Raw genomic sequence first — 16,496 nt, forward strand, 5'->3', positions numbered from 1 at the left:
AGCTAGTGTACTTCAATTTTGCTTTTCACTACAAAAACTATTTTTGTTGCTGGGCTGGCTGCAAGATCATACTGGGCTCAAACTCAGTTCAAATCCTATATAAACCCGCTCACCTCATAAGCTCAAAAAGCACCAGTACAACCGTACAAGTACCCAAGTACACAACGACCCTTGCAGTTGCAGAAGTAGTAAGAGATTGACAGCTGCTCACTAAGCAAGCTAAGTCACTCCCTCCCTCCCAGCTAGCTACGTACAACAACCTCAGCCAAGCCAAGATCGAGCAATGGCGCCGCCGTCCCAAGCCCGTGCGCTGGCCCTCCTGATTGTCATCGTCTGCTCCTCCTCTCCCCTCCTCTCCCACGCGCAGAAGGCGCCCGAGGCCGGCCTGTGCGCCGACCCGGCGGCGGCGCCCGACGCATGCCACAACGTGCCCAAGGCGCGGCGTCTCAAGCTCATCGCCATCCCGACCATCCTGTTCTCGAGCGTGGTCGGCGTGTGCCTGCCGCTCCTCGCCAAGTCCGTGCCGGCGCTGCAGCCCGACCGCAGCCTCTTCTCCGTCGTCAAGGCCTTCGCGTCGGGGGTCATCCTCGGCACCGGATACATGCACGTGCTGCCGGACTCCTTCAACAGCCTCTCCTCCCCCTGCCTCCCCGTGAAGCCATGGGGAGAGTTCCCCTTCACCGCCTTCGTTGCCATGCTCGCCGCCCTGTTCACGCTCATGGTCGACTCGCTCATGCTCACCTTCTACAACCGGAACAAGGGTGGCGCCGGCCGTGGTAGTACCGCCGCAGTCGCCGACCACGAGAGCCCGGAGCAGAGCCCGGAGCAGGGAGGAAACTGGCACGGACATGGGCATGGACATGGCCACGGCCACGGCATGGCGTTGGCCAAGCCCGACGACGCAGAGGCCGGCCAGATGCAGCTGCGACGGAACCGCGTTGTCGTTCAGGTATCTTGTGTCACACTTGCCATTACGCTCGCTGGACCTGCCAATTACTAGTTCTGTTTGATCTTTTTCATGTCACTCTGATCAATGTACTTGTACTTCTTATACAACTACTGTTGGGCCAAGACTAATTTGCGGTCACCACTCACCACAGCCAAGGCCGTTACTTTCCGACAAGGTGTTTCTTTTTTTCCTCTTCACATAGTGAACGTATGGTTAAAACTTTCCTTTTTTGGAAACTTTCAGAAAACGAGGTACTAACTATTAAAAAATCGAGTTGTCACTTTCAGAAATTTCAAACTTCCGAATCTTTATAAAAAATTAGAAATTTGATACTTTCAGAACTTCAACTTTGGAAATTTGGAACTTCCAAAAAAACACTTTAAAAACTTTCAGATGTTTCAACTATTAGAAAATCAAATCTTTCGAAAAATTTATAATTTCAGAAATATAAAACATGTAAATATATAAGTTTGGGTAACATGCTGCAGAATTATCTAACCTTTTATTTTAAGTTCCCAATAACTAGAATAGGAAATCAATTAATTTCATATTCACTTGTTTTTATCATGATTCAATTACATACACCCTCTGTCGGAAATACAAGGCCACTTCGGTTCTCGAGACAAACTTTGAATAATAATTTAGTCAACTAAATATGAGTTACATATCATCTATATGTATATGGTCGAATGTACATTTCAAAGAACTTTGCATTTAATGATATACTTTTAGATGACTTATAACTTATATTTTATTGACTAAATTATTAGTCAAAGTTTGACACACAAAGTGGCCTTGTATTCATATATTCATGAACGGAGGGACTATCTGTTGCTGGACACTTCTACCATCCTACTCCAAAGTACATATGAAGGGATGTATGTAAATAAGTGCCTGCTTAGCAACTTATGCTTGCTTAATATGCCTGGATGAGCTCCGCTAATGTGTTCAATGTTTTAATGAAGTGAAAGTGACACTATAAGAGATTTATAGTTTGACTACTTGGGTTTAGCCTTTTTTTTAAATTTTTGCTAGACTTGTTACGACTCTGTGCATCTTAGTTATACAGGACGGGTGCAATACTTAAACTTTTTAAGTAATACTAGTTAAAATGCCCGTGCGTTGCCACGGGTAGTTAAATTTTATTTCCTAATGCACATATATAGTTCATAATAAACTTATAAAAAAACAAAAGAAATTAGAGATATCATAAAATATAATCATCAAAGACACCAGTACTATTTATAGAAATATCTCTCGCGTTAATTTAAAATCATTGGTTATCACAAGTCATGACACCAACTGAAAAAACATTCGTTTATAACAAAATCTCCTTAGGCAGCTGCATGAAACTATCTCTAGATCCTCCAGGAATTCCTTCAATTGCTCGACATCTCCTCTTCACCTTCAGTTTCAAAAACACTGTGAAAGAATGTTGTAATTGTGTTGTCCACTTTGCCAATTGATATATGTTGCTGTCCCGGAGCTGATGGACAAGGTCCCTAGTGTACATCTATGTGCTTGTGTGATGGCCAAAATACCATTTCACCACAATTCTTTGTCCCTTTGTACATGTCTATGCTTGGCTCCGTGCCATCGAAGGGCACTCACACCAACACAATTTAGTATTCTCTCCTGTTGATTTGCCCTTCACAAAATTAAAAGAGCAACACAACAACTACTTTGTCAGTTCGATGCACAGACCCATCTGCGGAACCATATCACAATCAATTTTCGCATGTTATATTGTTCTACACTTACCGAGCATCCGCACATAATTTCTTGCATGTATTTTGTCTTCTCTTCATTTAGCCGGCTCTTCCCATATCTAATTCTGAAACCATGTTCCTCAAAGTACAAGTAGTACAAGTTGTAAGCTTCACCAAGCGAATCGGAGGTAGTCCTCAGGCAAGGATCAATGATCTCATCCCCCAGCTTTTCTGCATACCCACGGATTGGTTTCTCAAGGTCACTCGGTTTGGAAGGACACGGTGTACTGTCTGGTGATGCTTGACCCATCCGGACCCTGCACGAGTAAGCAGCAAGTCACACAATTAGTTGCTATACTACTATGGCATGTGTGGCCAGAATATTTCAATGTCTGTATACTGAATGTACTCTTGCAGGGATGCAGAAACATCTTGTTTTTCCCACGAATTTGGCATGAATGACAGTACCAAATTACACTACCAAATTACACTGAGATACTGGTCGTAGTTTTTCCCTAGTCTAAATGAAGCATTGTTTTCCCTACTACCTCATTCTTAATTGGGTAGAGTACCAACTACCTGGACTACATCACCCAATCGGGATTGCAAAAGCCTATACAACCAGCAATGCGTATAAATTTAACTGTCACAACAAAGGTACCGGAGATCAATCCGTGGAGTTAGCCATTCAGTTCACCATGTCCTAATGCTGAATTGAACCTTACTTTTGATAAAGAGGGTAAATTTTATCCCCCATGGGATAACCTAAAGTAATAATGTGCATTCATAGAGATGTCAAGTAACATATGTATACATGATACGCAAGACTACACTTGGTAAAGTTTTCCTGCACTTTCTGCACATGCCAAAAACTTTTTGTTCCCTTTTTTCTTTCAATTTTAAACGAACAAAATCAAGATCCTATTTTTTTGTGAATTCTGAATCTCAGAATCACCCCCACAATCCTAAATCCAGAACTGGACAATTATTTAGCATGAACAAAGCACTTCGTGCTACGCCAAATTTTCTCCACTTGAAACTAAAATGTTACACTTTCTTCAGCAACATTGTGCTGCTTCACACATTTATCGCAATTTTTCACAAAAGGATGTCTAGCTTTAATCTTATCGTAGCGTAGAGATCTTGAAAGCATCTCCACATGCTTCACCATGAAAAACTTGGTCCATGTAGTAGCATAAACAATCTTTTTTCTTCTTCCATTTTTGCATTATCCAGACGTTGTCTCAGGAACAAGCGATATAATTTCTTTAGCGGCGACAAGAGCTGGAAAAAATGATGGTTGTTTGATTCGATCGCTGCAGCAAAGAAACCTTAAGCTGAGTGTCAATGAGGCAAATGACATATAAATGGGAGAATAAAACTTGAGAATATTGATCCATTATCTTACTTGTCCCAACATGAATACATTATGCTAGCGACCCGTGGGTCAACTTCTTTGAGAATGTCTAGTCATCTGTTCTGGAACCCAACTACTCCCACACGACTTGCATTGGATTCAGCCCGCTCCAAGGTACACACAACATAGCTAATTCCCATACAATTACTTCAGAACTGTAGACGCCATACCTGATGCCTGGGTACAATTTTTCGATCAGAACAAGAACATGGCAGGAGCAGAGGAAGAGCAAAGATGACTTGACAAAACTAAGGAACTCACATCTCATTAGCTGGTTCAGTATAGCTCCGAGGATGCGGTGTTTTGGCTCCCGGGTGCATATGCCCCTTCATTATGCAGGACTTCTGGTACCATCCACTCCGGATGAAGGCCAACCGGAAATACGGTCATGATAAGTTATTTACTAAAATACACAACAACTGAACAAGGGAAATATAGGACAGAGTACTTGTTGAACTAAATCAATGAATTAGGAAACTTTTATAGATGAAAGAATATACAGGCAGTTGCTTCTACACTGAAGCAGAGCAATTATTCAAACAAGAGAGCACACAATGATCATGTTGGGGATTTCTAATAGTGCACAAGGAACAATATGTTTCTTTTGACATGAAGTTTTCCGTGTGAATTCAAACATTATGAAGGTATGTAGGTGCTAGACAACTCAACCGACGAGACCTCACAAGTTTCTCTGATTCTAGCTGCAGTATAATCTAGGTATCAGCACCACTGCTTCAAATGGTTTTGCTTCTCCATATTAACAGGATATAAATCCATGAACACATATCAATCACCCTGACAATGGACACTGGAATGGGATATCAACTAATGCAAAACTAACTTCTTTTATCTTGGTGTTTCCAAATCTTTCTTCCCTCCTTTTCTCTTTCCTAATGAAATCCCTTCTCCTTCCCTTGCTCTATTGAAATTTCAAAGCCCTCATTTATGTGAAATATAAGTAGCAGGAGAGTTCACTACAATGAAAAATTCAGTAACTTTGGAGAAATTACAGTACAAGCAGAATAGCATATATTTTGCAGTATATCAGTTAATGTACAATGGTTCAGAAATAGCATATATTTCAAAACGACTAACTACAAATTTCAGAAATCCCGAGAAAGACTAATCCGAGTTCTTAAAATTCAGAAATCCCGAGAAAACAAATTTTCAACAGTAGCCACTATAGGAAAATCTGAAGCCAAGGATTTACCTTGGATGGAGGAGAGAGCAATATATGGAGAGAGCAATATAGTGGTCACAATATAGTAGATGGCATTAACCACAACTAAATTAGCAACATTAGGTTTATAGTACAGAAAAGTGAGTGTTATTGATAAAGCATACATACAACAGTAGACATATGCTTGGTTCCTCGCTGGCTAACTGCATTTGCTTAAGAATTTGTAGCAGTGATAAATAGTAGATGGTACCCAAATCGATTAGCCATTTTGACATTGCAATATGAATCTGAAACCTTATATACATAGATATATCCAAGTGATAGCAAATAAAGAAAATGCACTTGTAGTTCTTCATGTAACCAGTGATGGTAATACACTCCAACGTAACCATAAGATAATATACTGAGGTATGTGTTAATTCAATGGGGTCGAACGTGACTATCTCATATAAGCATTCAGTCAAACATGAAGCTCTAGGAGAGAAGAAGCTACAATACGTCATGTTCATTAACTTTCATGATGCTTACCTCCTACTCCGATAAGCTTTTGCATGCGCTCCAGGGCACCAACGCTAGCCTCACCGGCCTGCCACTCCGACATCTTCTCGCTCCTGCATACAGCCACCGTTAAGGCTGATTTCGAATGCTCGAGCCAAGATATCTATCGGATTTGCAAAAGCACTTGTTGGTAAAGTTAAAAGATAGAAGACATCCATCATGTTCCTCTTTTTGAAGCAAGATTCTTGTGTAGATACACAATAGTAACATGTAATGAGCACTGGTACTGCAATTGGTCTAAGGCTTTAGTATGTACAAAACAGAGTACAAATCACACGCTACACTTTTACCTAAAAAATCTGGAAGCTGGTCTATCAATGCATTACTCTTTGGACACGTAGTGATTATCATGAAAAGTGGTTATAAAAATCATTGTAAAATCGACTCACGCTAAATTTGTACAAAATAGATTATATACAACACGGTAAGCTTTTACCTAGATCATAAAGTTAATCTACGAAACTAATACATTCATTACAATTTGTATTGTAAATAAATTTAATTGTATGACTAATTAGGCTAATAGAGAAATTGTCCCTGAAATAATAGTGGAATAAAGCTTTGAACCAAAACTACTAAATAGATAAAATAGATTGAACTCAAGATCAACAAATAAGTAAATTTTCTCATGACATCATGTGGGCCACCCATAGACTATTAGACCGATGCAAGCAATAATGTACCGACATGAATAAATTGTCTCACACGGCAGAACAATTGGGATTAAGGAATATATCTCAATCAATTTCAGCAGATGATGGAATGCCACTTCAGTGATACAAGAATTTTAACTGTAATAATTTGCTCCAACTATTCCGTAAAAGGCTTCATTGCAACCTTGGGCTTCAAGAAATACCGCAGGATAATTTTTCATTTGCAAGAATGTTGTACTTCGACTTGTCACGCCGTCAGTCCCACTCCATCGAGCACATGACATATGCAACAATTTAGCATTTGAAGTATTGAACTCACTTTTCATCCCTAAAGCGAACATAAATGTTGATCAGTTTTAAGAAAATTGAATCAGAAGACATACAATGGCAATAGATAAACGTGGCGAAATTACATTTCTCGCAAACAATATAGCATACCTAGTATGCAAAACCAGAGCACCAAAATAATTCGAAATTCCACAAAGAGAACTGAATTTGTGTGCAGGAAACAAATACATGCATAAGAAAAAGGCTCCCATTACACCCCAGCAGACATCTTTTCAACGAATCGCCTCACCTGCTAACATTTCCAAAAGGAGTAAGACCGTAAATACCGGAAATTCAAAACGAAACCCGGGTCCAGATGATCCCGCTATCTGGGCCACTCAATTTTATTGGGATATGTGCGTCAGACAGTATAGTATGCAGTATTACATAACATATGTCAATTATTGAACAGTACACTTGCCCACCTAGCGACATCATTTAAATCCCAGTTGGCCGTTGCCCCCTACTCGGTCTAAGATGTCGGTAGACGAAATGGACCGTGCTGGACCGATTTAGCATATTCTTTCATCTGAACAAAAGACAGTTACAAGCATAGACAAAGAAAAACATGACCTGCCACAAATCATATGTGCTCACAAAATTCAGTACGGAGTAATACAAAGGTCGCCATCAGGTGATGCACAATCACACACCACGAAAAGATTGAAAAATTTCCATCTATTTATAGAAAAGACACATACGCTGATCTATTTTTATTCCGCCCACTGACATGCAAACCAAACTACTATTTTTCTGGTGCGATACAAGCCGCCTCTCAATTCATATCAGTAAACAAATTCCAGCTAAAGATTGCCATTTACCTACACAGTACATCCTTACATTTTTTTTCCCACTTCGAGGATGCAAGCAGAGACACAGAAATTCGAGGATGCAAGCAGAGACACAGAAATTAACATCATCACCGTTTCTACAAAATCATATACACACAAATTCCTTACTTGTGTACGGGAACATGGTCTTTGGGATCATGGTTTGGGATCAAGAACTATAAGTTTAATTACACCTGCTCACCTCTTCATCTAGCCAGGTGACAGTGGATTGCCGTGGCTGGTCGAGTCAGCAGAATCAGCGGGCAAAGGGACCTCCACGCCACCCATGCCGCTTGCGACATCGCCAACACCAGTCCCGTCCACGACGTCATCTGAACAAAAGACAGTTACAAGCATAGACAAAGAAAAACATGACCTGCCACAAATCATATGTGCTCACAAAATTCAGTACGGAGTAATACAAAGGTCGCCATCAGGTGATGCACAATCACACACCACGAAAAGATTGAAAAATTTCCATCTATTTATAGAAAAGACACATACGCTGATCTATTTTTATTCCGCCCACTGACATGCAAACCAAACTACTATTTTTCTGGTGCGATACAAGCCGCCTCTCAATTCATATCAGTAAACAAATTCCAGCTAAAGATTGCCATTTACCTACACAGTACATCCTTACATTTTTTTTCCCACTTCGAGGATGCAAGCAGAGACACAGAAATTCGAGGATGCAAGCAGAGACACAGAAATTAACATCATCACCGTTTCTACAAAATCATATACACACAAATTCCTTACTTGTGTACGGGAACATGGTCTTTGGGATCATGGTTTGGGATCAAGAACTATAAGTTTAATTACACCTGCTCACCTCTTCATCTAGCCAGGTGACAGTGGATTGCCGTGGCTGGTCGAGTCAGCAGAATCAGCGGGCAAAGGGACCTCCACGCCACCCATGCCGCTTGCGACATCGCCAACACCAGTCCCGTCCACGACGTCCCCCAAGCACAGACACACCCGCCGCCGCCGGTTGAGCGTTGCTGCTGACCGAGTCCTCACCTTGCAAACTCAGTACTACTGCCTCAGCCGAAATCTGTTAATTAGACTCAGCCCAGGATTCACACACCACACCCTGCGTACCTGCTAACCGGATCGAGCGGAAAATCCATGGCTCCGGAATCCGTCTCTCAGTGACGGCCAATAAGAAGATATGAGAAGGGGGGCGGGGGTTGCGCCGGCCTCTCTCCTGGTGGCCGTCAATGGAGAATCGCCCCGGCCGCCGCACGCGAAGATGAAGGTAGGAGAAGGGGGTCGGGGGTGCGCCGCAGCCTCTCTCCTGGTGGTCGTCACTGGATCGAGAATCTCCCTGCCGCCGCACGCGAAGACGAAGGTAGGAGCATGGGGTCGGGGGTGCGCCCGGCCTCTCTCCTGGTGGCCGTCGCTGCAGAATCGCCCGGGTCGCCGCACGCGAAGAAGAAAGTAGGAGAAAGGGATTAGCGCCGGCCTTTCCGGATCATTAGGGAAACTTCATTTATTTTGGGCGATATATGGATTGGTAACATCTGGTGGGCTTGGCCCGCGCGGGCGGTCGAGCGGAACGACGAACGTATTAGAGGCGGGGCAGAATACGGAATATGTTTAGTCTTTTTAAGTAGTAGAGAAATCCTGACAAAATTTTATATAATTGCGACTCTGCGAGTAACTGTGGGCGCGACCAAGCTAATGATTGAGTATTTGTTTTGTCGCAACTACAGGTCGCTAACCGAGTCAAACTACGTCATGTAATCTTCCATTTGTCTACCAACCTACTACTTCAATATATGTTCAACTTGGATCGAATGATAGCTTTAGTACTTCAGTTAACTTAGTTTTTTTGTGTGGGGGGTTAAGCTATGAGTTGCTTGTTTGACTTCAGTTTGTAGTTCATTTATTTCCTTTTGTTTCATCTTGCATACTCGTACTAGATAATTAAGCACGGCTGGCTCATCTTTTACTTGAAGCCTATGTGAGACCTGTGTCATATGTTTGTCCCTAAGTAAAACTGATTGATGAATCTTCTGTTCAGTTTGTATCGTATGATAATCCAGATTTTTTTCGAAATGGGGAATAAGACCCCGACTTCTGCATCATGATGATGCACACAGTCTTTTATTAAAAATAGTTACGAGTACATAGTTTAGAACATCTCAGGCATCGCCCAGATTTGATACAAGAATCAACCAGCGAAAGAAACAAAGTGGAACTGGACTACACATCAACGTAGCCGTCTATTCATCACTTGATTCATCCATGATTCATCACTTGACTGTTTTTTCCTAAAGAAATCGAGCTTAATAATTAAGAATGTAACTACCCATGGCACCTCTAGTTTGTGTTCTAATGATGCATGCACTCGTGAGGCATGCAGGTTCTAGAGATGGGCATCGTGGTGCACTCGGTGGTGATCGGGCTGGGCATGGGGGCGTCGCAGAGCGTGTGCACCATCCGGCCGCTGGTGGCGGCCATGTGCTTCCACCAGATGTTCGAGGGCATGGGCCTCGGCGGCTGCATCCTCCAGGCCGAGTACGGCGCCAGGATGAAGTCCGGCCTCGTCTTCTTCTTCTCCACCACCACGCCCTTCGGGATCGCGCTCGGCCTGGCGCTCACCAAGGTGTACAGGGACAACAGCCCCACCGCCCTCATCGTCGTCGGCCTGCTCAACGCCGTCTCCGCCGGCCTGCTCCACTACATGGCCCTCGTCGAGCTCCTAGCCGCCGAGTTCATGGGGCCCAAGCTGCAGGCCAGCGTCAGGCTCCAGCTCGTCTGCTTCCTCCCCGTCCTCCTCGGCGCCGGCGGCATGTCCGTCATGGCCAAGTGGGCGTAACCGTCTGACCACGACACCTGCTTCACCGTGCTCGCTCGATCTGCTGTACATAGTGCTGTAGCACATCGCCATCCTGTAAAGTGTATAGTAGTAGTATGTTGTAGTGTACGAACGTGCAATTGCAAAGTTGTAATTAAGCTTGCCAAATCAGCCTCAGCCACTAGCCTATATTGTTGTAAACGTAGAGTGTTTGGCACGTCAACTGGAAAAAGAAACTACTGTACTCCTGTTGTAGTATTTTGTGTAAAAATAATAATAACACGATTAATTATGTGCAAATGTTATTTCGGGCTAATTAAACATGTTGCATGTACAGCTGCCTTAACATTTGCATTAGCTAGCACCATGAGGTAGAAATATAATCAACACTAACCCTAAACTGCTTGTTCACCGGAGATGAAAGAGAAGCTCACCTCGGCACTTGCGTGACTGCACCCACCCTACCCCTATGTGTTATTCATTGCCTCCGCTGGTGAGGCCGCGTCCTCCCCGTCTACGGTGAGGTCTGTCGACGCCACCGTTGACTGTGGTGGGATAGTCCAAACTGCACATGGGGTACACGTTTGGTCGAATGCAAAAAAGAATCTGCCGGCAGCTGACATGACAATATGCCATGCCACATGAAACCGCGGGCTTGCAGCAGCAACCACCACCGTCGCTTGTAGCAGCCGCCACCGCCGTTTGTAGCGGCCCTCACTAGCGCTTGCAGCAACCGCCGCCTCCGTTGCTGCGTGTAGCAGTACTAGTGGCCGCTTGAGTAACGGCCGGCGCCAATTGTAGCAAACACTACTAGATATCCCCATATAGCCGAGGGTTGATTTACCGTCAGACATTTAAGTTTACCGTCGGTTATTACTATATACGATGGTGCACCGTCGGTAATCTCCAGTCGGCGTTGCTTGGTCGGTCATTGCTCTAATGGCTGACGGTACCGTGGGCTATTATATTTGCTGACGGTGTAAAGCCGAGGGTGAGCTGTCGATTATGTCTTGTTTAGGGGCCATCTCACAATGGCTATAGCTGATTGTGTCCCCTCAATTATGCATTTACTGATGGTTGTTTGCTCCCCTCGGAATTCACAATGGCCGACGGTCTAGGTGCCCAGTCAAATATAACTATAGACGAGAGGGTGCATGACACTGTCAATTACGGTAATAACCAACATGCTCCAAGAACCTGGCAATATTTATAATAATTAACAGTGCCCATAGTGGTCCACAACTACCATTGGTCGAAACAATTTGATGATCCAGCTGACAGTGTTTTGTCCCACGTTAAGTCATTAGTGATCCACAAGGAAGGTAATAGACTACACGTTTGGACATCAGGCTTTGTAATCTAGTAAAAAAAATAGCGCACACCTTGCTACCACAAGATTATTTCGGAGGTTCATGAACAGCAAACAATGAAATATATTTTGCAATCTCATACTGTATCTGTATCCCAAATGACAAGAGTCGCATGTGAATCACATTAAATCTTGTAGATCCATGGACGGAAAAAAAGAAATGTTTTAACTATTTTTTGCATGAAGACAATTGGTCCAAACACATCAAACGCAGATTCCAACTTGAGAACTTCGCTTGGTAGAATGTCTTGAAGTCTATTCTCTCATGCTCATCACCCGAGATACCATTCTCATCATTACGAGTACCTCCAGCATTGCTTCTCATTTCCTAAAAAATAGTATTTACCAAGCTAGTTGTAAGAAAGATGGCAGAAGGTATAAGGGGAAAAAATGAAAACATTCAGAACTTGGTGGCATGATAAGTCAACAAGTCACACAATCATACATAATCAAAATATACTGTTGTAACCAAGACAGAAATAGAAGTACTACCACTAACTTAGGTTTTGACAAATCGGCATACTTATATGGAAACATCAGGCATATGCATTTGATTGCACCACGGTTGATAAGCCCTTTATAAACAGAGAACAAGGGATATTCACTGAATAGTTACAGATCAAATTTCAGTTTCAGCATCCAAGATGCATTGAGTGAATGGTTACATATGTGTTCGATTTGAGTATCACAAACAAAATAAAATATGCAGCGAGAAGTACCTACAATACTATCATCTGAATCTATCAAACAATTATATATCTAGCCTAACTTGGCCTAATTTGACAGAAGCCATCTACTGTACTTTATGATTTTAATCGGATCAAAAAGAACTACAGCATTCGTGTACAGCACACAAGAAGATCAATCGATGCAATTAACCATTGATGATCGATCCATAATCAAGATAATTTACTAATGATGTGATGAAGATGGAGGAGGAGACCTCCTATTACAGTAATAATCTAAAACAAAGATGGAGGAGGGGCCGGGAAGATTGATTACTTGGGGAAGTGTCCCACATGTTGACGTGGACATTGACGAGGTAGCGGCAATTGCGGCTTGCGGGGTGTTCATGCAGCGACAGGCAGTGGCGGCAACGGCGCCGTCGACGCCTCCAGCCTCCAGCCTCCTGCCAGTGTCCAGGCTCGCGATATCTGCATCATTGCATACCTCCGCATTAGCCACATGCGGGATCGAAACCAAGCACGCATGCCAATTCGATCGCCGCGCAAAAAGTAACGAACAAAAAAGGCATCCTCTTCCGATCATGCTCAGTGGATATATCATTGGTATCCTTGAGGCGGCGGACTGCAGCGCAAGGTCCATGCTCGCGCTCGCTCCTTCGGCGGCGGCGCCGCCTAAGAATCTCTCCAACTCTGGTAGAACGGGAGGGGATGGGAAGAGAAAAGGAAGTTAGGGAAGCGGAGAAGATAAGGATACTGCAGATGATATAGGAGTAATACGTGGGCGTGGCTGCAGCAACGCGGGAATATTTGGAGACCGCGCCGCGAATTCTAATCGTGGAGAAGCAAAACTGCCCAACCTTACCGCGCGACATACTGTCAATCAGGCTTTTTCTCCGCGGGATTTTCGCTAACCATGCCGTTCTTTCCGAGGAAATTTTGTCATCGGTCAAGCAAATCAGATTTTTTTAAAATTAAAATTCCAAAGCTAGGTTAATTTGCTTTCGAATGGATATGTGTAAACGCAAAAATCAAGCTGCGCCATGGGTGTATGACATCTCGGTAGGAGTCTTGCCGGCGGCAGATCTAAGTTCCCATTGACATGCCGTAACAAAATATTGATAGGTAAAAAAACATGACATACCGTCGCCACATAGCCGAGAGGCAATATGGCCGCTGGTCATTGTTGTGCATAGCTGAGTTGCAATATGCCCGTAGGCTATTAAACCTGACCTTCGGCTGTAAAAGCTAATCCCCGACCGTGCAAGTAAACCCTTCGAATATTAGTGCGAACCGTCAGCCATTCAAATGGATAACCGACGGTTGGTTATTCCCTGTCGCATATTTGACAACACCGTCAATTATTAGTAGTCATACTCGAGAGGTTGCCAAAAACCGTCGGCCATTGAAGCTACCGTCGGTTATCGAAATAATAGCCGACGACCCGTCAGCCATTATGTTTGACCGTCGGAAATGTGGGGATTTCTAGTAGTGAAACCTCATTGCTTGTAGCACGACCGGTGGAGGCGTACAACTGCAGGTCGCCGGCTCTCTCCTTGCAGCCGATTAACCCTTGTCTTCTGCAGCGGTGGCGTCAAAATCAGAAGACGGAGAAAGCGACGGGTCCCTTGCAGCACTGACAAACCCTCCTATTGCAAGGCTGAAGCTGGCGGTATCCGAGAAAAACACGAGGGAGGGAGAGAGAGAGAGAGATAGATATCTGGCCGTGGCGGAGCTTGAAGCAGTAGGTGATGCGCATATGTGGAGGCGACGGTGCATGTGGTTGGGGAGCATCGGCCTCAGGGTTGAGCTCTGTCATGGATTTACATCTGGGGAGACATTGGTTAATTGGGGATGGAGAAGAGTCGGGAAAAGGAAAGAGATAAGGAAAGATGGGAGGTTGATGCGCGTAGATGTACACGTCCGTTGGGAACCCCAAGAGGAAGGTATGATGCGCACAGTGGCAAGTTTCCCTCAGTAAGAAACCAAGGTTTAATCGGACCAGTAGGAGTCAAGAAGCACGTTGAAGGTTGATGGTGGCGAAATGTGATGCGGCGCAACAACAGGGATTCCGGCGCCAACGTGGAATCCGCACAACAAAACCAAAGTACTTTGCCCCAACGAAACAGTGAGGTTGTCAATCTCACCGGCTTGCTGTAACAAAGGATTAAACGTATCGAGTGGAAGATGTTTGCAAAGAAAATAGTAAAACACAATTGCAGTAGAATTTATGCTATGTAAAGAATAGGACCGGGGTCCACAGTTCACTAGAGGTGTCTCTCCCATAAGATAAAAGCATGTTGGGTGAACAAATTACAGTCGGGCAATTGACAAATAGAGAAAGGCATAACAATGCATATACATGATATGATAAATATAGTGAGATTTAATTGGGCATTACGACAAAGTACATAGACCGCCATCCAACTGCATCTATGCCTAAAAAGTCCACCTTCAGGTTATCGTCCGAACCCCATTCAGTATTAAGTTGCTAAGCAACAGACAATTGCATTAAGTATGGTGCGTAATGTAATCGACAACTACATCCTTAGACATAGAATCAATGTTTTATCCCTAGTGGTAACAGCACATCCACAACCTTAGAACTTTCTGTCACTGTCCCAGATTCAATGGAGGCATGAACCCACTATCGAGCATAAATACTCCCTCTTGGAGTTAAGAGTACAAACTTGGCCAGAGCCTCTACTAATAACGGAGAGCATGCAAGATCATAAACAACACATAAACAATAGATTGATAATCACCATAACATAGTATTCTCTATCCATCGGATCCCGACAAACACAACATATAGTATTACGAGATAGATGATCTTGATCATGTTAGGCAGCTCACAAGATCCAACAATGAAGCACAACAAGGAGAAGACGACCATCTAGCTACTGCTATGGACCCATGGTCCAGGGGTGAACTACTCACTCATCACTCCGGAGGCGATCATGGCGATGAAGAGTCCTCCGGGAGATGAATCCCCTCTCCGGCAGGGGTGCCGGAGGCGATCTCCTCGAATCCCCCGAGATGGGATTCGCGGCGGCGGCGTCTCCGGAAGGTTTTCCGTATCGTGGCTCTCGGTACCGGGGGTTTCGCGACGGAGGCTTTAAGTAGGCGGAAGGGTAGGTCAGGGGGCCACACGAGGTGCCCAGATGACAGGGCCGCGCGGCCAGGGCCTGGGCCGCGCCGCCCTGTCCCCTGGCTGCCTCGTGGCCCCACTTCGTTATCCCTTTGGTCTTCTGGAAGCTTCGTGCAAAAATAGGACCCTGGGCGAAAGTTTCGTCCAATTCCGAGAATATTTCCTTACTAGGATTTCTGAAACCAAAAACAGCAGAAAACGACAGAACTCGGCTCTTCGGCATCTTGTTAATAGGTTAGTTCCGGAAAATGCATAAATATGACATATAATGTGCATAAAACATGTAGGTATCATCAATAAAGTAGCATGGAACATAAGAAATTATCGATACGTTGGAGACGTATCAGCATCCCCAAGCTTAGTTACGCTCGTCCCGAGCAGGTAAAACGATAACAAAGATAATTTCTGAAGTGACATGTCATCATAATCTTGATCATACTATTTGTAAACATATGTAATGAATGCAGCGATCAAAACAAAGGTAATGACATGAGTAAACAATGAGTCATAAAGCAAAGACTTTTCATGAATAGTACTTCTAGACAAGCATCAATAAGTCTTGCATAAGAGTTAACTCATAAAGCAATAAATCAAAGTAAAGGTGTTGAAGCAACACAAAGGAAGAATAAGTTTCAGCGGTTGCTTTCAACTTGTAACATGTATATCTCATGGATATTGTCAACATAGAGTAATATAACAAGTGCAATATGCAAGTATGTAGGAATCAATGCACAGTTCACACAAGTGTTTGCTTCTTAAGGTGGAGAGAGATAGGTAAACCGACTCAACAATAAAAGTAAAAGAATGGTCCTTCAAAGAGGAAAGCATCGATTGCTCGTATTTGTGCTAGAGCTTTTATTTTGA

The 16,496-nt window shown here is 43.7% G+C and overlaps 1 protein-coding gene across 1 annotated transcript; it reads left to right on the top strand.

Moving 5' to 3' along the window:
• Positions 1 to 283: 283 nt before the first annotated feature.
• Positions 284 to 10,450, top strand: LOC124675620 (fe(2+) transport protein 1-like). Its single transcript, XM_047211690.1, has 2 exons — positions 284 to 949; positions 9,995 to 10,450. Exons 1-2 carry the CDS (start codon positions 284 to 286, stop codon positions 10,448 to 10,450), a joined length of 1,122 nt encoding a protein of 373 aa, XP_047067646.1.
• The last annotated feature ends 6,046 nt before the right edge of the window (positions 10,451 to 16,496 follow it).

Source organism: Lolium rigidum, chromosome 1, assembly GCF_022539505.1.
Source record: "Lolium rigidum isolate FL_2022 chromosome 1, APGP_CSIRO_Lrig_0.1, whole genome shotgun sequence".
Lineage (NCBI taxonomy): Eukaryota > Viridiplantae > Streptophyta > Magnoliopsida > Poales > Poaceae > Lolium > Lolium rigidum.